This window comes from Nerophis ophidion, linkage group LG08 (genome assembly GCF_033978795.1).
Source record: "Nerophis ophidion isolate RoL-2023_Sa linkage group LG08, RoL_Noph_v1.0, whole genome shotgun sequence".
Taxonomy (NCBI): Eukaryota; Metazoa; Chordata; class Actinopteri; order Syngnathiformes; family Syngnathidae; genus Nerophis; species Nerophis ophidion.
In genome coordinates, this window is record NC_084618.1 from 43901396 (window position 1) to 43926745 (window position 25350).

Consider the following 25350-nt stretch of genomic DNA (forward strand, 5'->3'; position numbering starts at 1 on the left):
TAATGTACCGTAACTTTGTCAAGCAGGTTTGAAATGAACTATGACCATGCAGTCGAGCAGGAATCCACACAATTATTATTGCCATTGGAATGAGCGAAGGACACCTAAGCAGTGTCACCCTGGAGGCTGAAACAGAGGCAAACAGATGTTCCGCGCTCCCAGCCCCAGAACCTTTCCAATCAACAGAATCATCTCAGAGGAGGGCCAAGCCAGTTTCGGATCTGCCTTCATATTTGAGCCCACTGGATGTGAGAATTGGCTGCTAAATCCATTGTGTAATGGGCCAGATGGGAGGTGTGTTGTGTGGCGGTGAGTGTACTGAACATTCACACTGAGCTGAAATATTGCCACTACCGGAGATGTGAATGTTTTCCTCAAGTACTGTATGTATCACCTCATACATTAACTTTTATGACATCCTTTTTTTCTCCAAATGTTCACAGCTTAATGGTGTGAATAACTAGATTCAACACTTTAAGCGTGACAGAACAACAACAAATCACTTTACATTGACTCATTGTAGCTGTCACAAAAAGCCCAACCAAGCTATGCAGTCCTTCACAATTGCTCATTTTGATAATGTGCTCTGTCATTTCTATGCTGTGAGTTGTATAAACCAAAATAATGAATCTATATCATAATGTTTGCTAGCATCCTTTGCCCCTTATGTTTCAAAAGGATGATGCACAAACAAACCACCTAAGCCAGGGTTGTCAAACGTACGGCCCGCGGGCCGGATCAGGCCCACAAACAGGTTTATCCAGCCCATGTAATGAGTATAAAAAATTAGAAGCTGTTTTTTTTTAAACAAAAGAAACTGCTATAATAATAATAATGGATTAGATTTATATCGCGCTTTTCTATTATTAGATACTCAAAGCGCTCACAGTGAAGTGGGAACCCATCATTCATTCACGCCTGGTGGTGGTAAGCTACATTAGTAGCCACAGCTGCCCTGGGGTAGACTGATGGAAGCGTGGCTCCCAGTTTGCGCCTACGGCCCCTCCGACCACCACCAATCAATCATTCATCATTCATTCACCAGTGTGAGCGGCACCGGGGGCAAAGGGTGAAGTGTCCTGCCCAAGGACACAACGGCAGCGATTTGGATGTCCATAGGTGGGAAGCGAACCTGCAACCCTGTTCTAAATGTGTCCACTGGATGTCACAATAGCAATTATGTTAGGCAAAGAAACTATTTATACAGGGGCAAAGCAAGATGTACACAGTAAAGGGGGACTGTGGCTCCTCCTCCTCGACCAACATGAAACTCAAAACCAGCCGTTTTATGTCTTCTGCTTCAAACACATCGTCATTTGCCACCCTTACTCCCCTAAAATATCTCTGTCAAACACAAAAAAGTGAACTTAAATCTTTTGAATAGGTTTTACCTACATTTCTTATGGTTTGTTGAGTTAGCTGTGGAATAACAGGTGGATATGACAAAGGATGTATTTCTTACCTTTAAGAGTTCATATGTTGTGTTTTTGTTCAATCCCAGAAAGACTGACTTGAGTTTAATCCTGGTTTTGTAAATACACTGAGACAAAGTCCAAGTTCATTGTGTTTTTGAAACTGCACCAATTTCCTCAGAATTTTCAACAAATTTGAAGTGTTTTGTCCAGAGGATCATTTGTGATTTGTACGTTTTCAGAATGTGCTTCTTCTATTTTTGGCCAAAGTAAAACAAAGAAAACAACCTGAAGTTGCTTTTATTTTTAAGTTAAAATGCCATGATTTTTCTTTTGCGGCCCACATGGGAATAGATTTTCCTCCATGCGGCCCCTGAGCTAAAATGACCCCTGACTTAACTGGTGTTGCCTTTTTCCTAAAAAAATAAATAAATAAGTAAAACGTTTTGTTGGTGACTGGTGTGCACATTCTCACATGAAGTTGTGTTTTTATAGATCAAAATATTTTCTGCAAACAACACTGTATGCAAGATTTTGGCTCTGTTTTGTGCGTTTGCCAGTTTTACACGTGGCAATTGGCAGTAATGATGTGCGTTAAGAAGTAGCATAACGATGCATACTGCCACCTACTGTACAGAGTTGTAACAACAAGCAACATTTACGACTGTTGAATTATAAGGTCGGGGGAACAGGGAATGCTAAATGTATTTGTGAAGGTCTAAATGTATTTGTGGCGTGCAGCTCTTTAAATTGGCTCACAGCACATACTTGCCAACCCTCCCGATTTTCCCGGGAGAGTCCCGAATTTCAGTGCCCCTCCCGAAAATCTCCCGGGGCCACCATTCTCACGAATTTCTCCTGATTTCCACCCGGACAACAATATTGCTAAACCATCCTTCACTGGGCGCCTTTTCCGGCCAAACAATAATAATGGTTACAACCGGAAGCCAAGTGCGGCAATCAGAACAGAAGAAGAAGAAGACGAAGCAGAAGAAGAGACATGGCCACGACGAGTGAGAAGAGGAAGTATGCTTGCAAGTTCAAAAAATTATTGGAAAAAAGAATTTCACTTCATCCAGGACAGCTGAAAGGGAAAGGGGTATGCTGCCTGCAAATTTTGTAGATCAGACTTCTCCATTGAACACGGTGGACAAACGGATATAGTCACTCATGAACGGTAAGAGAAGCACAAAGTTGCAGCAACGCAGCACCGGTCATAGCCAAGTAATATGGGCCACCTTGCTAAATGGAGACCCGAGGATGTAACTTATGCCGAGACAAAGATGGCTATGCTGATAGCTACAAGCAATATCCTGTTCTGATTTGCGAATGTTTTCAATAAATCCGTGAAGGATATGTTCCCGGATTCAGAGATCGCTCGCCAGGACGCAAATGGCAGAACAAAGGCTACTCAGATAGTGAAAGGTGAGTGTATAGGGTTGTCACCCGTCCCTTATAATACGGAGTCGTCCCTTATTTTAAGATTAAATTGTTAAATATTATTATTATGTTTTTAAGTAAGCAGAAAGTACAGTAAAGTTAGTAGAAAACTGTGCTTTCATTACTGTGTATTTGATAGGTGCCATTGCCCCGGAATTGGACAAGGAAGCGATGGAACTGTGCCAAAACCAACCCTTTGGTCTGATGTTTGATGAAACCACAAGCAGAAACACGGATAAAGTATGTATTTTGTATTTACACTTCTCCATCGATCCATCCATTTTCTACCGCTTATTCTTGTAAAGTATATGTATATATATATATATATATATATATATATATATATATATATGGCTTCACGGTGGAAGAGGGGTTAGTGTGTCTGCCTCACAATACGAAGTTCCTGCAGTCCTGGGTTCAAATCCAGGCTCGGGATCTTTCTGTGTGGAGTTTGCATCCCCGTGAATGCGTGGGTTCCCTCCAGGTACTCCGGCTTCCTCCCACCTCCAAAGACATGCACCTGCGGATAGGTTGATTGGCAAGACTAAATTGGCCCTAGTGTGTGAATGTGAGTGTGAATGTTGTCTGTCTATCTGTGTTGGCCCTGCGATGAGGTGGTGACTTGTCCAGGGTGTACCCTGCCTTCCGCCCGATTGTAGCTGAGATAGGCGCCAGCGCGCCCCGCGAACCCAAAAAGGGAATAAGCGGTAGAAAATGGATGGATGGATATAGATATAGATATATATATATATATATATATATATATATATATATATATATATATATATATATATATATATATATATATATATATATATATGACCCCCAGCGGGCCTTTTGAATATCTCCCTAATTCTGAGGTCTCAAGGTCGGCAAGTATGTCACAGCATATTGTAAAAATAAAAAAAATAAACACAAACAGCAAACATTTAAAATGGAAAAAGAAGGCATAATGTAACGACAGTAAGCTCAATTATATACTATTTACAGGGTGTCTTAGAATGGTCGATCTACTATTCGATTCGGAGGAGTTTGATTCAACTAGCAACCTTGCATTTAAATAAATCAAACCCCACTCCTCCCAGCTCATATATGACAAAAAATAATGGCGAAACCCAAAAACCCTATGTAGGAAACACTTTCATGTCTGATAAAATATCACTTGTCAATCATCTGCGGAACTTTGTCTAATAAAACTTTCCACCAAAATCCATTTTGTCACACAGGTTCACACTACTTAGAAAACAAACTTCCATTCTGCTTTGTATTAAAGCCTGTCCTCTAATTGCTCTGTACCCTGGATTTCCGTAATGACACATATCACCAGAAAGCAAAGAGCCTCAAGTTTCATACACTGTTGGAAACGTTTTAATAACACGAATGATTCCATACTTATACTAGTTTTAAAATGGTACTGCAAAGGTTTGAATAGATTTTTTTTTAAAGTTGAGTAGGCTGGTGAAAAAAGCCTAACCGGTCAATATGGCCCGCAGGCTGTAGTTTGCCAATGTCTCAGCTAAACGTTAATATCCTTGAAATGTGCCTATATGCAGTGCAGTACAAACACACCCCAACAGGGAGAATATAACTTCTGTCTTTTTGGACATATGAAATCCTCTCCATCCTTAGATCCTTCAGCGCTGCTTTCAATTCCGACGAGGCATGTCTGTATGTCTGTCTCTGTTGTGAGCACACTTTCCTTGTGGCTTGACAGCTGCTCTGAGCCCCCAAACAATGTTTTCTCCTCACTAACAACCGCACCCAGTTGCCTCGCCACAAATCATCATACATACATCGTGTGCAGTCAGTTTTGTTCGGCTTCAAAGCTTTCTGTTTCCAATTCTGTCCTCCTCGTTCATTCCATCTCTGCCTTCGGCCTCCTGAGCATTGAGGAGCTCATTTAGGCTGATGTGCAGGAGACAAGCCCATGGATATGCCTGATGGTCATGACAGAGCACAAACACCATTCTGACAATGATCCCAGTCGGATTTACCCTGCCCTATTAGTGGAATTGGACTAGCGTACTTCACTTACGGTACGTCTAATTCAACATCCACAGGGCATAATGTTTCTTATTGTGCTCAGAAAGAGCCGATAGGAAAAAAAAAAAAAGTACTGTAGAAAGCAATGCGAGTGGGTGAAATGGGGATAATAGATGATCAGCAAACACTATCAACACCGTTTCCATAAACACGCCTTTGTGCTCGGTCCTCAAACAAACACAACAAAGTGGAAAAACAACTCACACAATTATTCCAGCCTGGGAAAATATCTGAAATGCAAAACTACAAACTGCGTTTTAAGCATTTCGGGCACACATGAAAAATCTAAAGGTGCTTTTAGAGGTGTCATTTCAGATACTACCCTACCTAAGGAAGAGCAACAGAAATGGCACAGTAGAGTAAAGCAAATTGCTCTGAGGTAGAGATGAGAGCTATGAAGCTGCCAACCTCTGCCTAGTTGTCCAGAGGCATTAGAGCCAGAGGCTGAAGAAGTGTGACAGAATAACTCCAAACAAGCTTTAGTAGTCTCTCACTGCCTTTTCTTTATTTTCTTTAAGAGTGGAGAATGGTGAAGTGAGAAAAACATTGGTAACTTTTCCTCTGTGGAGTTATTTGGTGTTCAGTTGGACACTGCACACCCTGAAGCAGTGGTTCTCAACCTTTTTTCAGTGATGTGAAAATTTTTTTAATTCAAGTAACCCCTAATCAGAGCAAAGCATTTTTGGTTGAAAAAAAGAGATAAAGAAATAACATACAGCACTATGTCATCAGTTTCTGATTTATTAAATTGTATAATAGTGCAAAATATTGCTCATTTGTAGTGGTCTGTTTTTAAACTATTTGGAAAAAAGATATATAAATAACTAAAAACTTGTTGAAGAATAAACAAGTGATTTAAATATAAATAAAGATTTATACACATAGGAGTAATCATCAACCTAAAGTGCCCTTTTTGGGGATTGCAATAGAGATCTACAGTATCTGAAATTCCATCCATCCATCCATTTCCTACCGCTTATTCCCTTTGGGGTCGTGGGGGGCGCTGGTGCCTATCTCAGCTACAATCGGGCGGAAGGCGGGGTGCACCCTGGACAAGTCGCCACCTCATCGCAGGGCCCGTCTGGATTCCATCCATCCATTTTCTACCGCTTATTCCCTTTCGGGGTCGCGTCTGGATTCATAAACTTAAATCTAAACATTTCTTCACAAAAAAAGAAATCTTTATCATCAATATTTATGGAACATGTCCACAAAAAAATCTAGCTGTCAACACTGAATATTGCATTTCTTTTCACAGTTTATGAACTTACATTCATATGTTGTTGAAGTATTATTCAATAAACATATTTATAAAGGATTTTTGAATTGTTGCTATTTTTAGAATATTTTTCAAAAATCTCACGTACCCCTTGGCATACCTTCACGTACCCCCAGGGTTAAGCGTACCCCCATTTGAGAACCACTGCCCTAGAGGTTGTGATTTAAGTTTTTGTAAAGTTTTTAATACTACTGATCTAGAAGTACGAGAGCCGTGCCTCTTTTCTGTCACGCCCGCCTAGTTAGAAGAACATTCCCCTCCTATTCCCCACCGCAACCATAAATAGTATTATTTGTCTATAAAATTGTCATAAATACACCTCTGCACAACAGTTTCCTTATAAACATAAAATAACACACCGGTCTTTTCTCGTTTCCCACCGTAGTCACAGTGAAGCCAAGGCACTACATACGATTCATCATATTCTATTACGGCAAAAAAGACAAAAAAAAACATGTTCCCTGTGGTTATGTGCCCCATGGTATTGCACGGCACTCCACCAGGGAGGCCGGCCCCACTATTTGAGAAGGCCCTTACTCAAGGAAATATCTATTTCAACTTAAATTAAGTTGAACAAATGATTAGAAAAATGCATACATTTATTTTCTGGGTGTATCTAATAAAAAATCAGACGTGTATGCATGGGGTGCCAGAAACTTTGAAAACGAGTACATTTCTGCACGGCTGCTACAAAAGAGCGCACATGAGAGTAGGTTTATGTGGTATGCTTTAGTTGCACAACCAAAGTTTGTTTTTTAACACATGGGGGCATGTGAGAACATGTTAGTTTATCTTTAGTTTGTATGTTTATGCTAAGGGAGTTTTCCAAATATCAAATACAACTTTTTCAATAACACCTTTTTAAATGTGTATGTACCACTTTGTTAACTACATACACAACTTACAGTACAATATGTACTGTATATTATAAGGTTAGAGAATGTGCTTTATTTTTCTGCAACGATTAGTGTATTTAATCAGTTTTTAAATGAGAACAAGCTTTTGTTGCTTTGATTGAGTGTAACTAATGAAAATAGGTCTGGGAACCGACACAGTTTTTAGTCGTACAGTCGCAGCTGTAGAGCACACATGAAAGCTGGGGTGTGCGGGTGCCATGATCTGTGGGGCAGCGAACAGCTTAGATTTTAATTTTAAATTTTTTATCAATGCACACATGTTAAAACTGAAATGTAAATGTTTGGAATGTGCATTTATTAGAAAAATCAACAAGGTTGTGGCTAGCCGAAAAGTATTGTTTATTTTCACTATTTTCCTTAATATACGTATTGAGTCTTTAAAATGTTCTTTGGCTGATTAATCAGGCAAACCAATCAATAGATTACTCCATTACTAAAATAATTGATAGCTGCAGCCCTAGTTTTAAGAGTCGACTATTAACCAGCATTTCTTGGACTTACTTAGTTTGAGCTGTTAAATCACCAGATTGGTTCATTGGAGGGAACATAAATGAATACAAAGCAGGCTAATGCACCTATATATTCTTTAAAAAGACATCAGCGCTATCTTGGTAAATTCCCAGGTAGATTTATGATAATTAAAGTTCCTATTGCCAACTAGCTTAAGGCATTAATTATACATTGAGGTGTGTTAAATCAGGGAGCCTGACCTCTATGAAAGCGTGGAATATTTTGACTTAAATATTGCCCTAAAAGCATCTCCCTTCTTCAACTCTCACGCCCTGATATTATATTCTTTAAATATATTTAATAATCACTACCCGGTAATTCCCTAGTGAGCGCAAAGCCTTTCTATATTTCAGACTTATTCCTGGGTTTCAGACCAATCTATTAAATCAATATTAATTTAAATGAGAAATTAGTGAATGAAGCTTGGCTCTTTACACAGCCCCATCATAACAGAGAGCAGAATAACTTTACCGTGGACAAGTGAGGTCGGACATTGCACAGTGAATATGAACCTGAGGCTGCTCTTCTAAAGCAACTCTCAAGTGGGTAATTGTGTTTTTTCTATCTATGTGTCACCTGGAAGATGTTGGAAAGGTCTCGCAGGTTGAAGACGTAGTGGAATTTGACTGCAGTGGGGAGGAATGTTGAGGCAACACACGAATGCAGAGCCAGGGCTAACTGGACCACAGCTGAGCTATTGTTCCGTACAGCGGACGAAAACCCATCCTTTTGCAGGTGTTGCCACAGGATCGAAGTGTAGATTGTGGTAAGGGCTTCAGCTCCAGGGAAAGAAAGGGCAATGACCGAGAAGTGGCGCTGCAGATAAAGACACAATATAGAAAAGGTAACAATCAACGAAGGTTGTGCCGAAATATCAATATCTTGGTACCGGAACCAAAGTGTATTTTGATACTTTTTAAAATAAAGGCGACCAAAAAAAACAAAATCATTATTGTCTTCATTTTAACAATTAATCTCATGATGCATTAAAAAATTGTTTTTTATTGCAATAAAACACTTTTGACATTAAAAAAAATAGTAAACATACCAGATAACTTGTCTTTTAGTACAAACCCTTTTTCCATATGAGTTGGGAAATTGTGTTAGATGTAAATATAAACGGAATACAATGATTTGAAAATCATTATCGACCCATATTCAGTTGAATATGCAACAAAGACAACATATTTGATGTTCAAACCGATAAACTATTTTTTTTTTTGCAAATAATCATTAACTTTAGAATTTGATGCCAGCAACACATGCCAAAGAAGTTGGGAAAGGTGGCAATAAATACTGATAAAGTAGAGGAATGCTCATCAAACACTTATTTGGAACATCCCACAGGTGTGCAGGCTAATTGGGAAGAGGAGGGTGCCATAATTGGGTATAAAAACAGCTTCCCAAAAAATGCTCAGTCTTTCACAAGAAAGGACTGCGTGAGCAAATAGTCAAACAACGTTTGTCAAAGTGCAATTGCAAGAAATTTAGGGATCTCAACATCTACGGTCCATAATATCATCAAAAGGTTCAGAGAATCTGGAGAAATCACTCCACATAAGCGGCATGGCCGGAAACCAACATTGAATGACCGTGACCTTCGATCCCTCAGACAGCACTGTATAAAAAAACAACATCAATCTCTAAAGGATATCACCACATGGGCTCAGGAACACTTCAGAAAACCACTGTCACTAAATACAGTTCTTCGCTACATCTGTAAGTGCAAGTTAAAGCTCTACTATGCAAAGCGAAAGCCATTTATCAACAACATCCAGAAACCCCGCCGCCTTTTTTGGGCCCGAGATCATCTAAGAAGGACTGATGCAAAGTGGAAAAGTGTTCTGTGGTCTGACGAGTCATATTTCAAATTGTTTTTGGAAATATTCGAAATTGTGTCATCCGGACCAAAGGGGAAGCGAACCATCCAGACTGTTACCTACGTAAAGTTCAAAAACCAGCATCTGTGATGGTATGGGGATGCATTAGTGCCCAAGGCATGGGTAACTTACACATCTGTGAAGGCACCATTAATGCTGAAAGGTACATACAGGTTTTGGAACAACATATGCTGCTATCTAACCGCCGTCTTTTTCATGGACGCCCCTGATTATTTCAGCAAGACAATGCCAAGCCACATTCAGCCCGCGTTACAACAGCGTGGCTTCGTAAAAAAAGAGTGCAGGTAATTTCCTGGCCCGCCTGCAGTCCAGACCTGTCTTCCATCGAAAATGTGTGGCGCATTATGAAGTGTAAATTACGACTGAAGCTCTACATAAAACAAGAATGGGAAAGAATTCCACTTTCAAAGCTTCAACAATTAGTTTCCTCAGTTCCCAAACGTTTATTGAGTGTTGTTAAAAGAAAAGGTGATGTAACACAGTGGTGAACATGTCCTTTCCCAACTACTTTGGCACGTATTGCAGCCATGAAATTCTAACTTAATTATTATTTGCAAAAAAAAATTATGAGTTTTAATTTCAAATATCTTGTCTTTGTAGTGCATTCAACTGAACATGGGTTGAAAAGGATTTGCAAATCATTGTATTCTGTTTATATTTACATTTAACACAATTTCCCAACTCATATGGAAACAGGGTTTGTAGTACTGTAAGTAAGCAAACAAAAGACTCATAATTGGCTGCTATCGTATGCAGTAAAATATTCTGTCATTTCCCATTCTGTTATTTTGTCAAAATTACGAGGCACAAGCTAAAGAAAATGTATTATTAATTAACTTGTTTATTTACTGTTGATATCTGATTACTTTAAGTCTTAATAAGTTCTATCTACACTTCTTTTCAAATGTAATAATCACTTATTCTTTTGTTTTTTGATACTGTATGTATGTTTTCGGTGATACTGCAAATTTGGGTATCAACCCAATACCAAGTAATGACAGGGTCATACATTGGTCATACTTAAAGTTCTCCTGTTTCCAGGGACATATTTTATGGGTTAATAAACAATAAAAAAGACAAATGATTTTGTGATAATAAAACATATTTATAAATTCATTGTAATATGTATGGCTATGTATGGCTCTTGTATCGTTACAGTTGATGTCTGTGTATGTAGATCCACCATTGGTATTTGTTTACATTCAGAAGCGCTAGCTTGCTGTAAGCAGTTAGCTATTGTATCCTGCTACTGTGTGGAGTGAAGCATGTTAAGCTATTCCTCGTCCTGCAGGGATGACATTTATTAAACAAGCATTTTTTATTTTTCGCCATTGGGGCGAGGATTAGTGATTTAGAAGTAGCGAAAACATAACTGCGGATGGACGTTGGCCACTAGCGAGCTAAGAGTGTCGGTATTACAGAAGCAGTTGAGTACTGTTTTTAATTCATTAGTACTGCGGCACTTTATTAGTACCGATATGCTTTTTGCAGAAGTCCGTCTTGCAGGTTGTTGATTAGATGTGATGGGCCAGATTTAAAAGGTCCCAATCCTGCTCCTATTTAAAAAGTAGATTGAACCGTAGCGAAGCACGATAGTCATACGTTTTCTTTAGTAGAATACTTCATAAATCTCATGGTTGTGCAACTCTGCATTCTTCTCCTATTTCCATTTCTGCCTTATTTCTGCTTCCTTTGGAAGCCCATGAAAAGATAAACAAATCCTACACCAGAATTTTTTTTTTTTTTGGCTGCCACTTGGAAATACATAACAATTTGTACTGAGCTGTGGTTACTGATGTGCAAGCAGCAAGTTGTCAAATGTGGACTTCCCATGTGGGAAATTCACGAGATCTTGTTGTAGATCTTATGAAGTTTGCAAGATTTAAGAGTAGAATAACAAATAAATCGAACAAATTCAAAACACACCATCCTCATGGTATGCCACATCATTAGCTCATCATTGGTTCATGTGGTACAGTGCACATGCAAGTACTGTACCTGCAGCCTTGGATTGATGGTGAAGCTTCCGGCTGTTGGGTTCATACAGGACACATACTGAACCCTTTGTATTTCCTTCAAAAGGAGCTTATTACGGTCATACCTGGTAGAAGACAGAACAACTGTTATCTCATGGCCTTTTAAAGCACCACTCTCCCCAACCCCGCATCTCAGCAACACCCTTAATTCTGCAGCTTTGAAGCATATCTATAATAGGCTGCCCGTGTCTCTGCCCATCTCTGCCTACCTGCATCTGACACTGCGGTACCAATTTAAAAAATGACGATGCAAATTGAGCAAAACCACTTTCATAAGAGGGATCCAGACAACAGGGTTCTCGCATTTTGCATCATATAGGGTTACAGCAGATGTTATTGGACACGGCCAACGAGGACGAGGACCTTTTCTAAATACAAAAAATGAGGTTTTTAAAACAATGGCAGTTTTTCTGAATTACTAGGGTATTGCACCCCTCAGTAATTGACACCTCATTATCTTAATGTATCATTTCAGTGTTTCCATACTATCCATCCATCCATTTCCTACCGCTTATTCCACATGGAAAAAAAACTTACTGAAGCACAAAAACAGGGAACAAACTGAGAGCTGATGTTATATTTTTCATAAAACTCCCTGAAAAGACTGTTAATATACATCTGATGTAAGTAATTCATCTCCTGATGATTTTGTTGTGAAGACAACCCCAAAAATACATTATAAGTATTTGTAAATTCATATCTTTATAAGTGGCTAAACTTACTAAATTGTCAGGAATTCATACCATTCCCTTCTAGCCCCCACCCACACTGTACAGAACAGTATGTACTTTGGCATGTTTCCCTACATGAGTGCCCTTACCAGTGGTTATAGTCCATGTGTTGGCGTATAAGTGTGTGAGGTTGGACTGTGCCATATGCGTCCACCTCAGGCATATTCAAGTCATCTATGAAGTAAACTAATCTTCTGTTGCCGGGAGGTCCATATTTGCGTCCAGCCTTTTTCTCAAGGGGCCCTTCCAACACAGCTATGAGGAAGAGAAGCATGAAAAATGTAAAACATGTTTTATTCAATTGGGGTGCCTTCTAATATGCATTTGAATGTCAACCACATGACAAAACGCCACAGGTTGGACCTTATGATGCCATAAATGTGGAGGGAAGTAACTGTCTCCATGGTGACAGCCAGTACACATGCAACGTCATTTAAATAGGGCTGTCTGCACCACTTTTGCACGTGTTATTAATTGTAGTACTTGATAGTACATCATCTACGACACAGTCACTATTTGTCCATACAATTTTAGTTTGCACACGCTATTAAGCACTTGCTATTTGGATATTAGTAGATAAGGCCCTTTCTGTAAGTACACAAGTGTGCCAATTGCAACACAGCCATATTTCCATTTGTCACAAAATTCATAGAATCATTAAATGATCCCTTAACAAAGACAAAAAAGAAAAACATAAGGTCTTTTCTCTCGTGGCTCTCTAGGCAAAGGCGGTCGTACTCCCTCACCTCTGCGTGTTTGTCCTGCTTGCAACTGTTTTCTTGTTTAACTTTCTTGTAGCCTCTTTTGCACTGCTGTACAAAATCTAAACAATGGAATTGATCAACTCACTTCTTAACACAATTGACAAGATCTCAGGTTCGGGGGAACCTGTCTGTCCTGTCGCAACAGTTTTTGCTGGACACGAGACGGACCCTTGTGAGAGGAGGAGTGAAGCATGCCTGACAACCCTTTCAGTTGAGGACTTTGAAAATACATACCTAATCAGATCAATGACAACAGGACACCTACTGATTAGAGTAAGCGTTGCCCTGGTGTATCAACAAATTAGAAGATGCTGACAGCTGTTGAGGGTACTCCAAAGCTTCCACAAATGATTTGAGGACGCAGGCAGAGTGTGGACTAAATCGAACTGTGGACAACATCTTGGAGACACTATCTGCTCTGTATGGCAAGTATGATGCAGTTGAGGACCAGAAATAGACACTTAGAGTCAAACGTTTAAATGTGTTTTTACTTAATCCAACAAAAACATTCTAATCGGGATTGTTTTTCCTGGCTGCAACGCGGCAAGGTTGTTGCTTTAATATTTCCCTCAAGGACCGTGCAGCAAAGACGCATCAAACTCCTTCCGTGTCGTAAAATATTTGGGTGTGGTTATCGGCTATCAAGTTTGTTTCTTGGCCCCAGTTTGCCCTCCCCCTCATAGGAGCCTAGTCTGAGATTGGCTTTTTTTTTTTTACTCATCGCACCCACCATCCACTATTTTCCCACTTTCTACAGTATGTCGTAGGTGTTGTTCCTGTTCTGTCACCCTGTACAATGTATGTCTGCTCTTGTGCTGAACATTACATTTTGTTGTACTTCTTCAAAAACAATAAAAAGCTTCTTCTTCTTTAAAATTGCCACTATCATTAGTGGAATTCCAGGGATTTTAATAAGGCAAAAGACTATTGACTGAAATTGTCAATAGTTATTGTTTTAAGCGGGGTGTAATTCTAGATGATGTATTATGCTCACACAAGCGGTCTTTGTGTTTTTACATTTCAAGTCTTCTGAAAAACTCAACTTGCCATCAAAGGAACAGAACTTGTATGTTGACTGTATTTTGTTTCTACATACCATATGTCTGGGTTAGTTGTTGCCTCATTACTGTGAGAATCCTGTATGTGACTGAAGATTGAACAACTAGCTGGAGTGTTCCTTTAACAACCACCAGGTAGCATCTGTGAGAAGATAATACTGTGTCCTCCCATCTCTTTCAGACTTTTTAGGTCTTATCATGTCGGTCGTGCGTTCTTTACTCACGCTTTAAGTGACAAAAAATGAGGCAAAAACTAACCCAGACGTACTGCAACTGTTTGTAATTTAATAAATAAGAAAAGGGTCAAACAAACATTATGGTAATTAAATAAGAAACACAATATTCAAACACAGAAATATAAACACAGTTTCCCTAAAATACAGCAAATACTTTGAGCATTTTGTACCTTGCAGCATTGCAGATGTGGTGTAATAGTTGAAGGGGACATTTTTAACCATGTACTTGTCAGGGTCAAATGATGAAAGTTTGTCTCCAACTAAGAGAGACTTTCCGGTCCCAGCATTCCCAACTAGCATGACAGGACGACGGTGTTCAAGCAGACAGTCCATGAGGTAACGGACTCGGATCGTCTCCACCGTGTGAACCAGGCATGCCTGAATAGTGAAAACAGTGTGTGTGAAATCTCAACAGTGAGCTACAATACTGTGAGCTACAATAGTACCTGCAGTGGTGTATCTGCATCCATCTGAAAGTTGGGCACCATTTTTGTCCAGGGTTCAAACTTCTTGCTCTCTGGGTCGATGAAGTAATCGAAGACCGTGCCCTGAGATGGGAACTTAATGGTTTTGAACTCTGCCACCCACCACTTGCTGAATTCCACTCTGTGGTCAACTAGCTATAGTCGTACAGAAACAACAGGGGATTAGTCGATGCAGTAAAATGACTTCCTCTCTACCTGTGGTCTAAAGTCCTGACAAAAAATGCATATATTTTACATTTTTATTATACAGTATTGTCAAAAATGTATTATAATATGAAGTATTTTTTTTTCTTTCTTAATTTAATGTAATATATCAGTGTAAACATACGTTCACATATACAGTATATATATATATATATATATATATATATATATATATATATATATATATATATATATATATATATATATATATATATATATTGAATTATTGTCTTTAATGCACTATTTCTTCATTTATACTATATATTAAATCACACTTTTTTGTAAAATGTACCATATGTCCGAACTTTTGGAAAACAAATTCTGTATCGTAGCTCTAGATCCATGCCTATAATTTACAACAAAGTGGACACAAACCACATGAAACCTATGAAATAGAAGCATAGGCAGTCTTATCCATCCATCTGTCTGCTGCTTCATAGAGCGAGGCATCATCTGCTGACAGACAGTTCCTGCCTTCCTATTTTTCTTCCAGTTGGCATAATATCCCTGTATTGCCTTAAAACCCTCAAGTCAATAAATCACTTAGAATTTAAATGAATCTGTGATGGGGAAATAAATAATACATTTGTTACTACGTGTAGGGGGATACCTTTAATGTTATGCCGCCAACTGGACTGCTTAGCAACAGCGCCCCACCGCTTTTCTTTTGATTTAAATCCAGTTGTCGACGTGTTCAGAAGGACTGAAGTCCACTTAATTTTAAAGATGGACATCTCTTACTTTCTTGAAGTGCTTGCAATTATGTTCATTTGATTCTTATCTCTATGCAACCATTTAAAACAGTGGTCCCCAACCACCGGGCTCCATTGGTACGGGGCCACAGAATAATTTTTTATTTGTATTTGTTATTTTTTATTAAATCAACATAAAACACACAAGATACCCTTACAATTAGTCCACCAACCCAAAAAACCTCCCTCTTTCATGACCAAAAAAATAAATAAAATAAAATAAAATAAAAATCCCCCCACTGGCCGGGCCGCGGGACAAATTATCAAGCGTTAACCGGTCTGCAGCTACAAAAAGGTTGGGGACCACTGATTTAAAAAAGTTGACATGACCAGACACTTGAGCAGTACCTGTTCTTGGAGCAAGGCTCCCCCAAAGGCCCAGATGGCAGCAAAAACAAAATACAGCTCATAAAGTTCCTTGGCACAGTCTGCAGGGGTATTTTGTTCAGTAAGCAAACATTCCAGCAAGTAGCAAAGCATCTGGACCATACTTTGCTCAGGAATGGGGATAATCTTCTTAAACCTGCACAAATAGAAAGGTCACCATTTGTTAAAGAACAATCCCAGCTGGTGCAGATTTAACATTCAGAAATATGTACAGGCATAATGTGATATAAAATTATGTCCCTATCCTCACTCTATATTATTTACTTTATTCCCATATGCATGTGTTATTTTTTCAATTCTGTAAATACAGGTTTGTGGAGTTAATTATGTCGAATATACAGGTAAATGTATTCTACAGGTGTCAGCATATAAAATTAAATGCTTTTTAATGCCAATTTTACTGCCACTAAAAAAAGTGTGTAATGCCCATGTCCGACCGCATATGTTTTATTTATATATATATATATATATATATATATATATATATATATATATATATATATATATATATATATATCTGGCCCTGCGATGAAGTGCTGACTTGTCCAGGGTGTATGCCGCCTTCCGCCCGATTATAGCTGAGATAGGCACCAGTGCCCCCCGCGAACCCAAAGGGAATACGCGGTAGAAAATGGATGGATATATATATATATATATATATGTATATATATATATATATATATATATATATATATATATATATATATATATATATATATATATATATATATATATATATATACAGTGGGGCAAAAAAGTATTTAGTCAGCCCCCGATTGTGCAAGTTCTCCCACTTAAAATGATTACAGAGGTCTGTAATTTTCATCATAGGTACACTTCAACTGTGAGAGACAGAATATGACAAAAAAAATCGAGGAATTCACATTGTAGGAATTTTAAAGAATATATTTGTAAATTGTGGTGGAAAATAAGTATTTGGTCAACCATTCAAAGCTCTCACTGATGAAAGGAGGTTTTGGCTCAAAATCTCACGATACATGGCCCCATTCATTCTTTCCTTAACACGGATCAATCGTTCTGTCCCCTTAGCAGAAAAACAGCCCCAATGCATGATGTTTCCACCCCCATGCTTCACAGTAGGTATGGTGTTCTTGGGATGCAACTCAGTATTCTTCTTCCTCCAAACACGACGAGTTGAGTTTATATCAAAAAGTTATATTTTGGTTTCACATGACCACATGACATTCTCCCATGTGCTCTCTGGCAAACTTTAGACGGGCCTGGACATCCACTGGTTCAAGCAGGGGGACACGTCTGGCACTGCAGAATTAGATTACCTGTCGGCGTAGTGTTCACTGATGGCAACCTTTGTTACTTTGGTCCCAGCTCTCTGCAGGTCTTTCACCAGGTCCCCCCATGTGGTTCTGGGATTTTTGCTCACCGTTCTCATGATCATTTTGACCCCACGGGATGAGTTCTTGCGTGGCGCCCCAGATCGAGGGAGATTATCAGTGGTCTTGTATGTCTTTCATTTTCTGATAATTGCTCCCACAGTTGATTTTTTCACACCAAGCTGCTTGCCTATTGTAGATTCACTCTTCCCAGTCTAGTGCAGGTCTACAATTATTTTCCTGGTGTCCTTCGACAGCTCTTTGGCCTTGGCCATAGTGGAGTTTGGAGTCTGACTGTTTGAGGCTGTGGACAGGTGTCTTTTCTACAGATAACGAGTTCAAACAGGTTCCATTAATACAGGTAACGAGTGGAGGATAAAAGAGCTTCCTAAAGAAGAAGTTACAGGTCTGTGAGAGCCAGAGATCTTCCTTGTTTGAAGTGACCAAATACTTATTTTCCACCATAATTTACAAATAAATTCTTTAAAATTACTACAATTTGAATTCCCGGATTTTTTTTCCACATTCTGTTTCTCACAGTTGAAGTGTACCTATGATGAACATTACATACCTCTGTCATCATTTTAAGTGGGAGAACTTGCACAATCGGTGGCTGACTAAATACTTTTTTGCCCCACTGTATATATATATATATATATATATACATATATATATATATATATTTTATATATATATATATATATATATATATATATATATATATATATATATATATATATATATATATATATATATATATACAAACCCTGTTTCCATATGAGTTGGGTAATTGTGTTAGATGTCAATATAAACCGAATACAATGATTTGCATATCATTTTCAACCCATATTCAGTTGAATGGACTACAAAGACAAGATATTTGATGTTCAAACTCATAAACTTTATTTTTTTTTTCCATGTATCATTAACTTAGAATTTCATGGCTGCAACACGTGCCAAAGTAGTTGGGAAAGGGCATGTTCACAACTGTGTTACATCACATTTTCTTTTAACAGCACTCAATAAACGTTTGGGAACTGAGGAAACTTATTTTTAAAGCTTAGAAAGTGGAATTCTTTACCTTTCTTGCTTGATGTACAGCTTAAGTTGTTCAACACTCCGGGGTCTTGTTGTCGTATTTTACGCTTCATAATGCGCCACACATTTTTGATTATCCAAGGGGAACTGCACTTAAGCTTTCAAAATAAACATCCAGTTCTGAATTAGTTGATCAATATAATATACCCAGAAGTCAATTTTTGAATTCTTTATCTTTAAAACATGCTGTAAAACTGCATTTCCTCTCAAAGTATAATTTATAATAGCCACAAACTGCTGCGATGAGGTGGCAACTTGTGCAGGGTCTAACCCGCCTTCCGCCCGATTGTAGCTGAGATAGGCATGTAATGTTCACCAGCGCCCCCCGCGACCCCAAAGGGAAAAAGCGATAGAAAATGGAAGGATGGATAACCACAAACTCGAGGATACGTTTTTTTAATTAGGATACAATTTTAAAAACTAGTCAAAATTTTCATGGAATAATAATCATACTTGGAATGATTGATTTAAACATTTTATAAAAAGACATTTCATGGAATTATACTTGGAAAAATTACAATAAACCCTTGAGTTGTATTAGGAATAAACTGAGTCAGTTTAACATCTTGACTAGGTTGTATTTTACAAAGTTGTTTAAAATGGGAACATTAAAGAGCAACGTATGTATAAAGTGTCAGGCAGCTAAAGGAACTAATTTATTTATTGAGGGACCACGACCCCGAAAGGGACAAGCAGTAGAAATTGGATGAATGGATGGATGTCAAAGAATAAGAGTTGTGGTCTGTTGTGAGAATTGCCTTATCTGTCCATCCAAGGCCACCGTAGGTCATGTGAGGCGCCTGCTTCACGATGGTTGGTAATTTTAGCCAAGTAAGCACGTGTGTTGAACAAGAAAAAAAAAGATTCACGTATGAAACAAGCTTGGCTTACTTAGTAACATGACACGGTCTTAGAGTTCAGGACTACAGGCCTACAATGACCAAAGAATGGCAAAATTTTGGGCCCCCGAGTCTTTTGGTTTTGCCATCCAGCAGAGTGTCTGCTATACTGTATATATATATATATATATATATATATATATATATATTACACATGTATATAATGCTTTTTAATGTCCCGCAGAAACCTTGATATACCAATATTGCTGGTCTTTTGAGTAAGGGAAGCTCATTTTCCACACATCTTTAGAAAATAATAGAATACTTTGTCATCAAACATGAGCGCATGACAGTACACCAGTACAGTCTCCAATAACAGTTAAAATAATGAATCTTGAAAAATGCTCAGGCATTGGTTTAAATTTCAAGATCGCTGATTCGCTTATTTTGCTGTCCATCAAAAATGGATTCAACCTCAGACAGATCATCCAATCATTAGGCGGAAGCCCAGCGTTCAAGGCCAAGACCACTTTCCGGACACTTCCAGAGACGCTTCACGTCTAATGGGCGGGACAAAAACAAGCATTTTATCCAATGTCTGTCCAGTTTGGCTGCAGTGGAACAAGTCACTCTACGCTCCCCCATTGGACACTTAGCTTCAACGCACTGTGACGCTACCACAATGATTGAGAAGAAAGTTGCGTCAGCTGTCGCAGAGATAGCTCATTCTAAACAAAAGTTGAATGCCTTCTAACGCATATTAAGTCAATAAAAATGTCAACACAAATTTAAATATTTGAACACTTAATTTTTGACACTTCAGAGAAAGCTAAACGTCCTTTGCAGTCTTAGAGCAATTGGCACACTCCTTAGTGACATCTACCCCAAAAGGTCATCATTGTTAAACTTGTGAAAGTTATATAAGGTATACTGCACCTTAATCGCAGAGCATCCAGACATGTTGGAAGGTACTTGTCAAACAGAATGGTAAGGTTAGCCTTCTCTGATTGCACTTCCCTTTTGTCAATCCAGCTGGACACCAACGGGTTCCAGCCAAGGTCTGTTGGGTTTATGTAGAGGATTCCTGGAGAGAGGGGGTAATTAGACAATGGGAAAATAAGTACGTGATTCCTTGTTGATTTTGTAAGTTTACCCCCTTTACAAGTCCATATTTTTAGTAGGTCCATTAAAACGGAGAGACACGATGTAAAAATTCTCCCAAAAAATAACATTAAATAATGGTTATGTCAAGATTGTTGTTGACACTCTATTAGTAACCACCACTTTTCAAAGGTGTTGAAACTCAAATAGTGTCTTCTGTCACTTTTGTTGACCTCCATTGTGCATTTTTATGCAGTGTGTTACATTTGTTTCCCTGCCTGTGCGCTGCCCAGCCTTCCCTGCAGTGTCCACCGTAGGTCCCCTTGCATTCTATTCTCAAACCTGTGTCTAAATACCTTCTTGTAGTTTGCCAACTCTAAAGTGTCTGCATTTTGGAATTGAGTCCGAGTACTAATCGATGATAGATTTTAAATGAATTTGTACTTAATTGAGTGAAATAAGTATTTGAATTGTAGTTGGTCATCAGGGTTACAAAATTCCAGGAAGGACCTTGGTCAGAGAAACAGACTCATAGTGGGTCTTGTTAGCCTCATGTTTAGCATGTTGTGACTACTAAAACATCAAGTCCACCTAATGCCAAATACCTCAATGTTGGCCTTATTTGACCGCACCTATTCTCCCAAGCCTTGATTGAGTCATTCAGGTATCCATTGTCAAACTTCAAACATACCTGTATGTGTGGACCCTGCAGACACTGAAGATCTCAATCCATTACAGCAAAGAGTGTTACAAATTATTTTGTTGATGAATGTGGTCCCAACTCCCTTAACATTATTAAATAGTTCTTGTAATTCCAGGCTGGTCACTGACCTTTCTTTCTATCATTACCCCACCAGGAAAACTCTTACATGGAGCTCCAAAACAAGTACAGCTAACAGTTATCTTTTATTTATTATTGTATCCACAATTTGGGAGTCAACATGTTTGCTGGTTTTTAGGGAATGCAATCCTTAGATATCAGATGTGATATCGTGTCATATGGACCTGCATACCGTACCAAACCGTGCTGTGCCCCACAGAGCAACACGCTTGCTGCGGGTGTGCATGTGATGCCACGGATTATGAAAAAAAACCCAATTTGCAGTATGAATGTTAAGCACTGCAAGTCAGGGGTATGTGTCCTCTTTCAATATTTCTGATCCAAACGCACAGCTTAGTCACTTGAAGTCACACGCAGCGTTTATGTAGCCAAATAATGATAACAAGCAATCGGCGGTTGCTAAAGGTTTTAGAATGTCAGCTAAACAAATCCAGCTTCAGTGAAACACTATAGCATCATGTAGCAGTATTGCTAAGTGCTTAACAAGAAATACAAACTACAAACATAATATAACAATAGTTTACTGTAGTGCTCTTACAGTGATGACAACTGATATGATGTCCATATATCTTCCCGTTTAGATGAACAATGAATCATGATACTCACGATGGGTTAACAAGGAAGTCTCCCTGCAGACACTGTCTTCGGTTGTGTGTGCTTGTCTCCATCTCTGACTATACATTGGAATGTCACAGATGAACAACTTCTAGATTTATGGCTAAATCCTCTTAATGTGTAGATGAGAGGCATGATTTATAATCTAGAATAACTTTGAAGAACAGCATCTATGCCGGCTCAGAGTAAAGGCAGCAGAGGGCGACTTAGCTGTCTGTATCATTGCACCGCTGAAAAAGTTAATCTGTAATAGCACTTATAATAACAACATTGTTAATTTTTGGTTACTATTCAGGTAACAATATGTATAAAGAGTATTGTTGGCAAGTTTTGGATGGTTATTTAGAGGGTTTTGTGGGTGAAATAGAGAGCCCTCATCGAAAACATTGTTAGCTGACTTTTTTGTATTTATTTACGTATTTACGACTTAGAATGCAAACAAAAAGAAAAACCTGTATGTTCATGTCTTATATAGAAATCGATAATGATAGACAGCACATCTCTCTGTAATTTTTGCATATTTCCAGTATGACTGATCTGATACTGTGGTCAGAGTGCAGAAGCGTTCACATTGTGACGTCAGTCTCCGGAAATACCCAAAGGTATTCTGAGCGGAATATTCAAAATGGCAGTTCTTGGTCATCGGCCTTGAAGGCACACTTCTGAGTTCACAGTAGTGACTGCATTTCAGCTGTCATCCATGGGTTTTCGTTGTTGAACACCTTGATCTGTTTATCCACTGGGACATTGTCTGTGCAGGCCTTGTTGTAGAACAGCACAGTCTCAGTGTATTCAGCCGGCCTGACATTAGTTGATATCCATTTTTATCCATGTCGGAAATTAAGTGTTGGGTGGTTTTAGCATGTTGGATATCAGTAAGAAAAACAATACAATGAATTGATTAACGTGGACCATGACAAGTTGAAAAACGTATTCGGGTGTTACCATTTAGTGGTCAATTGTACGGAATATGTACTGTACTGTGCAATCTACAACTAAAAGTTTCAATCAATCAATCAGCCCAAAATCAGCAGAGAATCGAATATCTTCTTTAACTATATGTGCTGGCACCTATATTGGTTTTACATAATTAAAGGTTATAATTAAAAACGGTGCAGTGGATTCATGATTGTCCCACCTACTGACTGACATACTCAGTTAATTTAGGATGAGTGCAAGAGCCTAAACCAGCTGACTTTGGGCAAAAGTCCTGAACAGGATGCCAGTCAATCCTAATCATGGTGTAAATGGGATATTAATGTAATTTGATACCATGCCAGCTGCATAAAATTTAGCTAATGGAACAGCTACACAGCCAAAGGCCCCACAGCATCCTACAATAAAGATCTGGGCCAATATATCAGTATGAAAATACCCTAGTCTCTTTCTTGATATACAGTAACTTCATGTTATTAATAACTGTCGTCTCTTTGGTCTTTGTCATGTAAACATTTGTTTTGCAAGATTAATTTTCTTCAGTACAAAAAGTGTACAAGAATGATGAATGATCAATAAAGAGCCTTGAATCTTTGTAAGTATTATATGTATAGTAAATAGCAAGGTGGCCTCATTATTCAGATGAGCTGAATGTCTTATTTAATAAATCTAGTCATTTACTGGTGATGTAGATGAATGCATAATCCAATTCTTAACGACTTATCGCCTTGTTGATTTATTAATGCAAACATACGTCAATAAACTCACTTTAATGCCCATATTTTCCATGTATTCATCTCACTACCTAAAACTGTGTATTTACCCATTGTAACTGCTATAGGACATGTCACTGGTTAGGGGGGTCAAATACCTTTTGATTTCTTCCGTCTTTAAAAATAGTCATAGTTTCTTTTAGGTATTGAAAACAATAGCAGGATATATACAACACCTGCTCTAGACACAGTTGCGGGTGTAGCTGTACGCAGATGGCTGATCTCAAAGAGTAGTCTCATAGTGGAGTTCAGCGGGATCCGCTCATTACTGGCCAGTGTCAGAACCTAATACAAAAATACAAGATCAGATTAAATGATTTAACTGTCATTGTAAATACTTGTAATGTTTATTAACTTGGAGTAGCTTGTGATAAATACTAACAGATTGAATAGATCAATATGTCTAATATTAAGAGTAAGCGGTGTAACAGTACAGTATTTGTATTCAAAGTTTTTGGTTAATGCGGTGTAGTGATTAAAACAAAGAGACAGTGCACTTCTACATGCCCGGGGAGTGTGCTGAAAGAAGACGAAAAGACGAGGCGTCCACACAGAAGAGCAGACCAAGACGGTTCCAATCCTGTAATGTTCCCTCACCACTTTGCAGTTCACTGTTTTTTATAGTGTATGATGGGCATTCGAAATGTTTATAAAAGTGGGTAAAAGCCATATGGAGTGTGGTGAGAGCTTATAAGAAACTTAAATGCATCCAATATTTATATAAATCATAAATTAAATAGTGTTTGTACTTTGCCTGAATTCATAAACCATTGGGGTTCTGCAACATAAGCCCCGCAATAATCTAAAGAACAGTGTGTCCTTTCTTTTTTTGTTACTTTTTTTAATTGTCTTTCTCTCTGTTGAAATAAAAAGCACATCTAAAAAGTATTCACAACACTTCACTCTTTCCCACATGTTGATATGTTGTATAGCCTTAATCCAAAAGGGAATACATTATTTTTTGTCCTTAAAAATCCACATACAATACCCCATAATGACAAGGTTGATTAATTTTTTTTTGAGATTTAAAAATGTATTACAAATATAAACAATAAGAAATCAAATGTACATGTATAATTTAAGTTTGATTGATTGATTGATTGATGTACATAAGTATTCACAGCCTTTGCCATGAAGCTTAAATGTTAGCTCAGGTCCATCCTGTTTCAACTGATCATCCTTGAGATTTTCCTACAGCTTGTCCACTTATGGAGTCCACTCGTGGTAAATTCTGTTTGTTGGACATGAGTTGGAAAGGCACAGAGCTGTAAGAAGGGACAGAGCACAAACCAAAAAGAAAGTCAAAGGAATTGTCTGTAGAAATCTGAAACATGATTTGTTTCAAGGCACACATCTGGGAAGGCATACAGAAAAATATCTGCTGCCTTGAAAGTCCAAATGAGCACAGTGGCCTCCATCATCTGTAAATGGAGGAAGCTGGGAACCACCAGGACTCTTCCTGGAGCTGGCCGGCCATCTAAACTAAGCAATTGGGGAAGAAAGGAGGTGACCAAGAACCCGATGGTCACTCTGTCAGAGCTACAGCATTCTTCTGTGGAGAGAGGAGAACCTCAAGGAAGGACAACCATCTCTACAGCAATCCACCAATCAGGCCTGTATGGTAGAGTGGCCAGATAGAA

At 38.5% G+C, this 25350-nt stretch overlaps 1 protein-coding gene across 1 annotated transcript in view; it reads right to left on the reverse strand.

Annotated features, from left to right (window-relative positions):
* LOC133557816 (dynein axonemal heavy chain 9-like) overlaps positions 1-25350 on the reverse strand; it is a 363451-nt gene that overhangs the window by 264028 nt on the left and 74073 nt on the right. Inside the window, exons 15-22 of the mRNA XM_061908637.1 lie at positions 23887-23995; positions 20381-20528; positions 16117-16291; positions 14774-14947; positions 14498-14705; positions 12359-12524; positions 11501-11603; positions 8178-8417 (exon numbers count right to left, since the gene is read on the reverse strand). Coding sequence (XP_061764621.1) covers positions 8178-8417; positions 11501-11603; positions 12359-12524; positions 14498-14705; positions 14774-14947; positions 16117-16291; positions 20381-20528; positions 23887-23995 — 1323 coding nt within the window. The remainder of the gene's footprint in view (positions 1-8177; positions 8418-11500; positions 11604-12358; positions 12525-14497; positions 14706-14773; positions 14948-16116; positions 16292-20380; positions 20529-23886; positions 23996-25350) is intronic.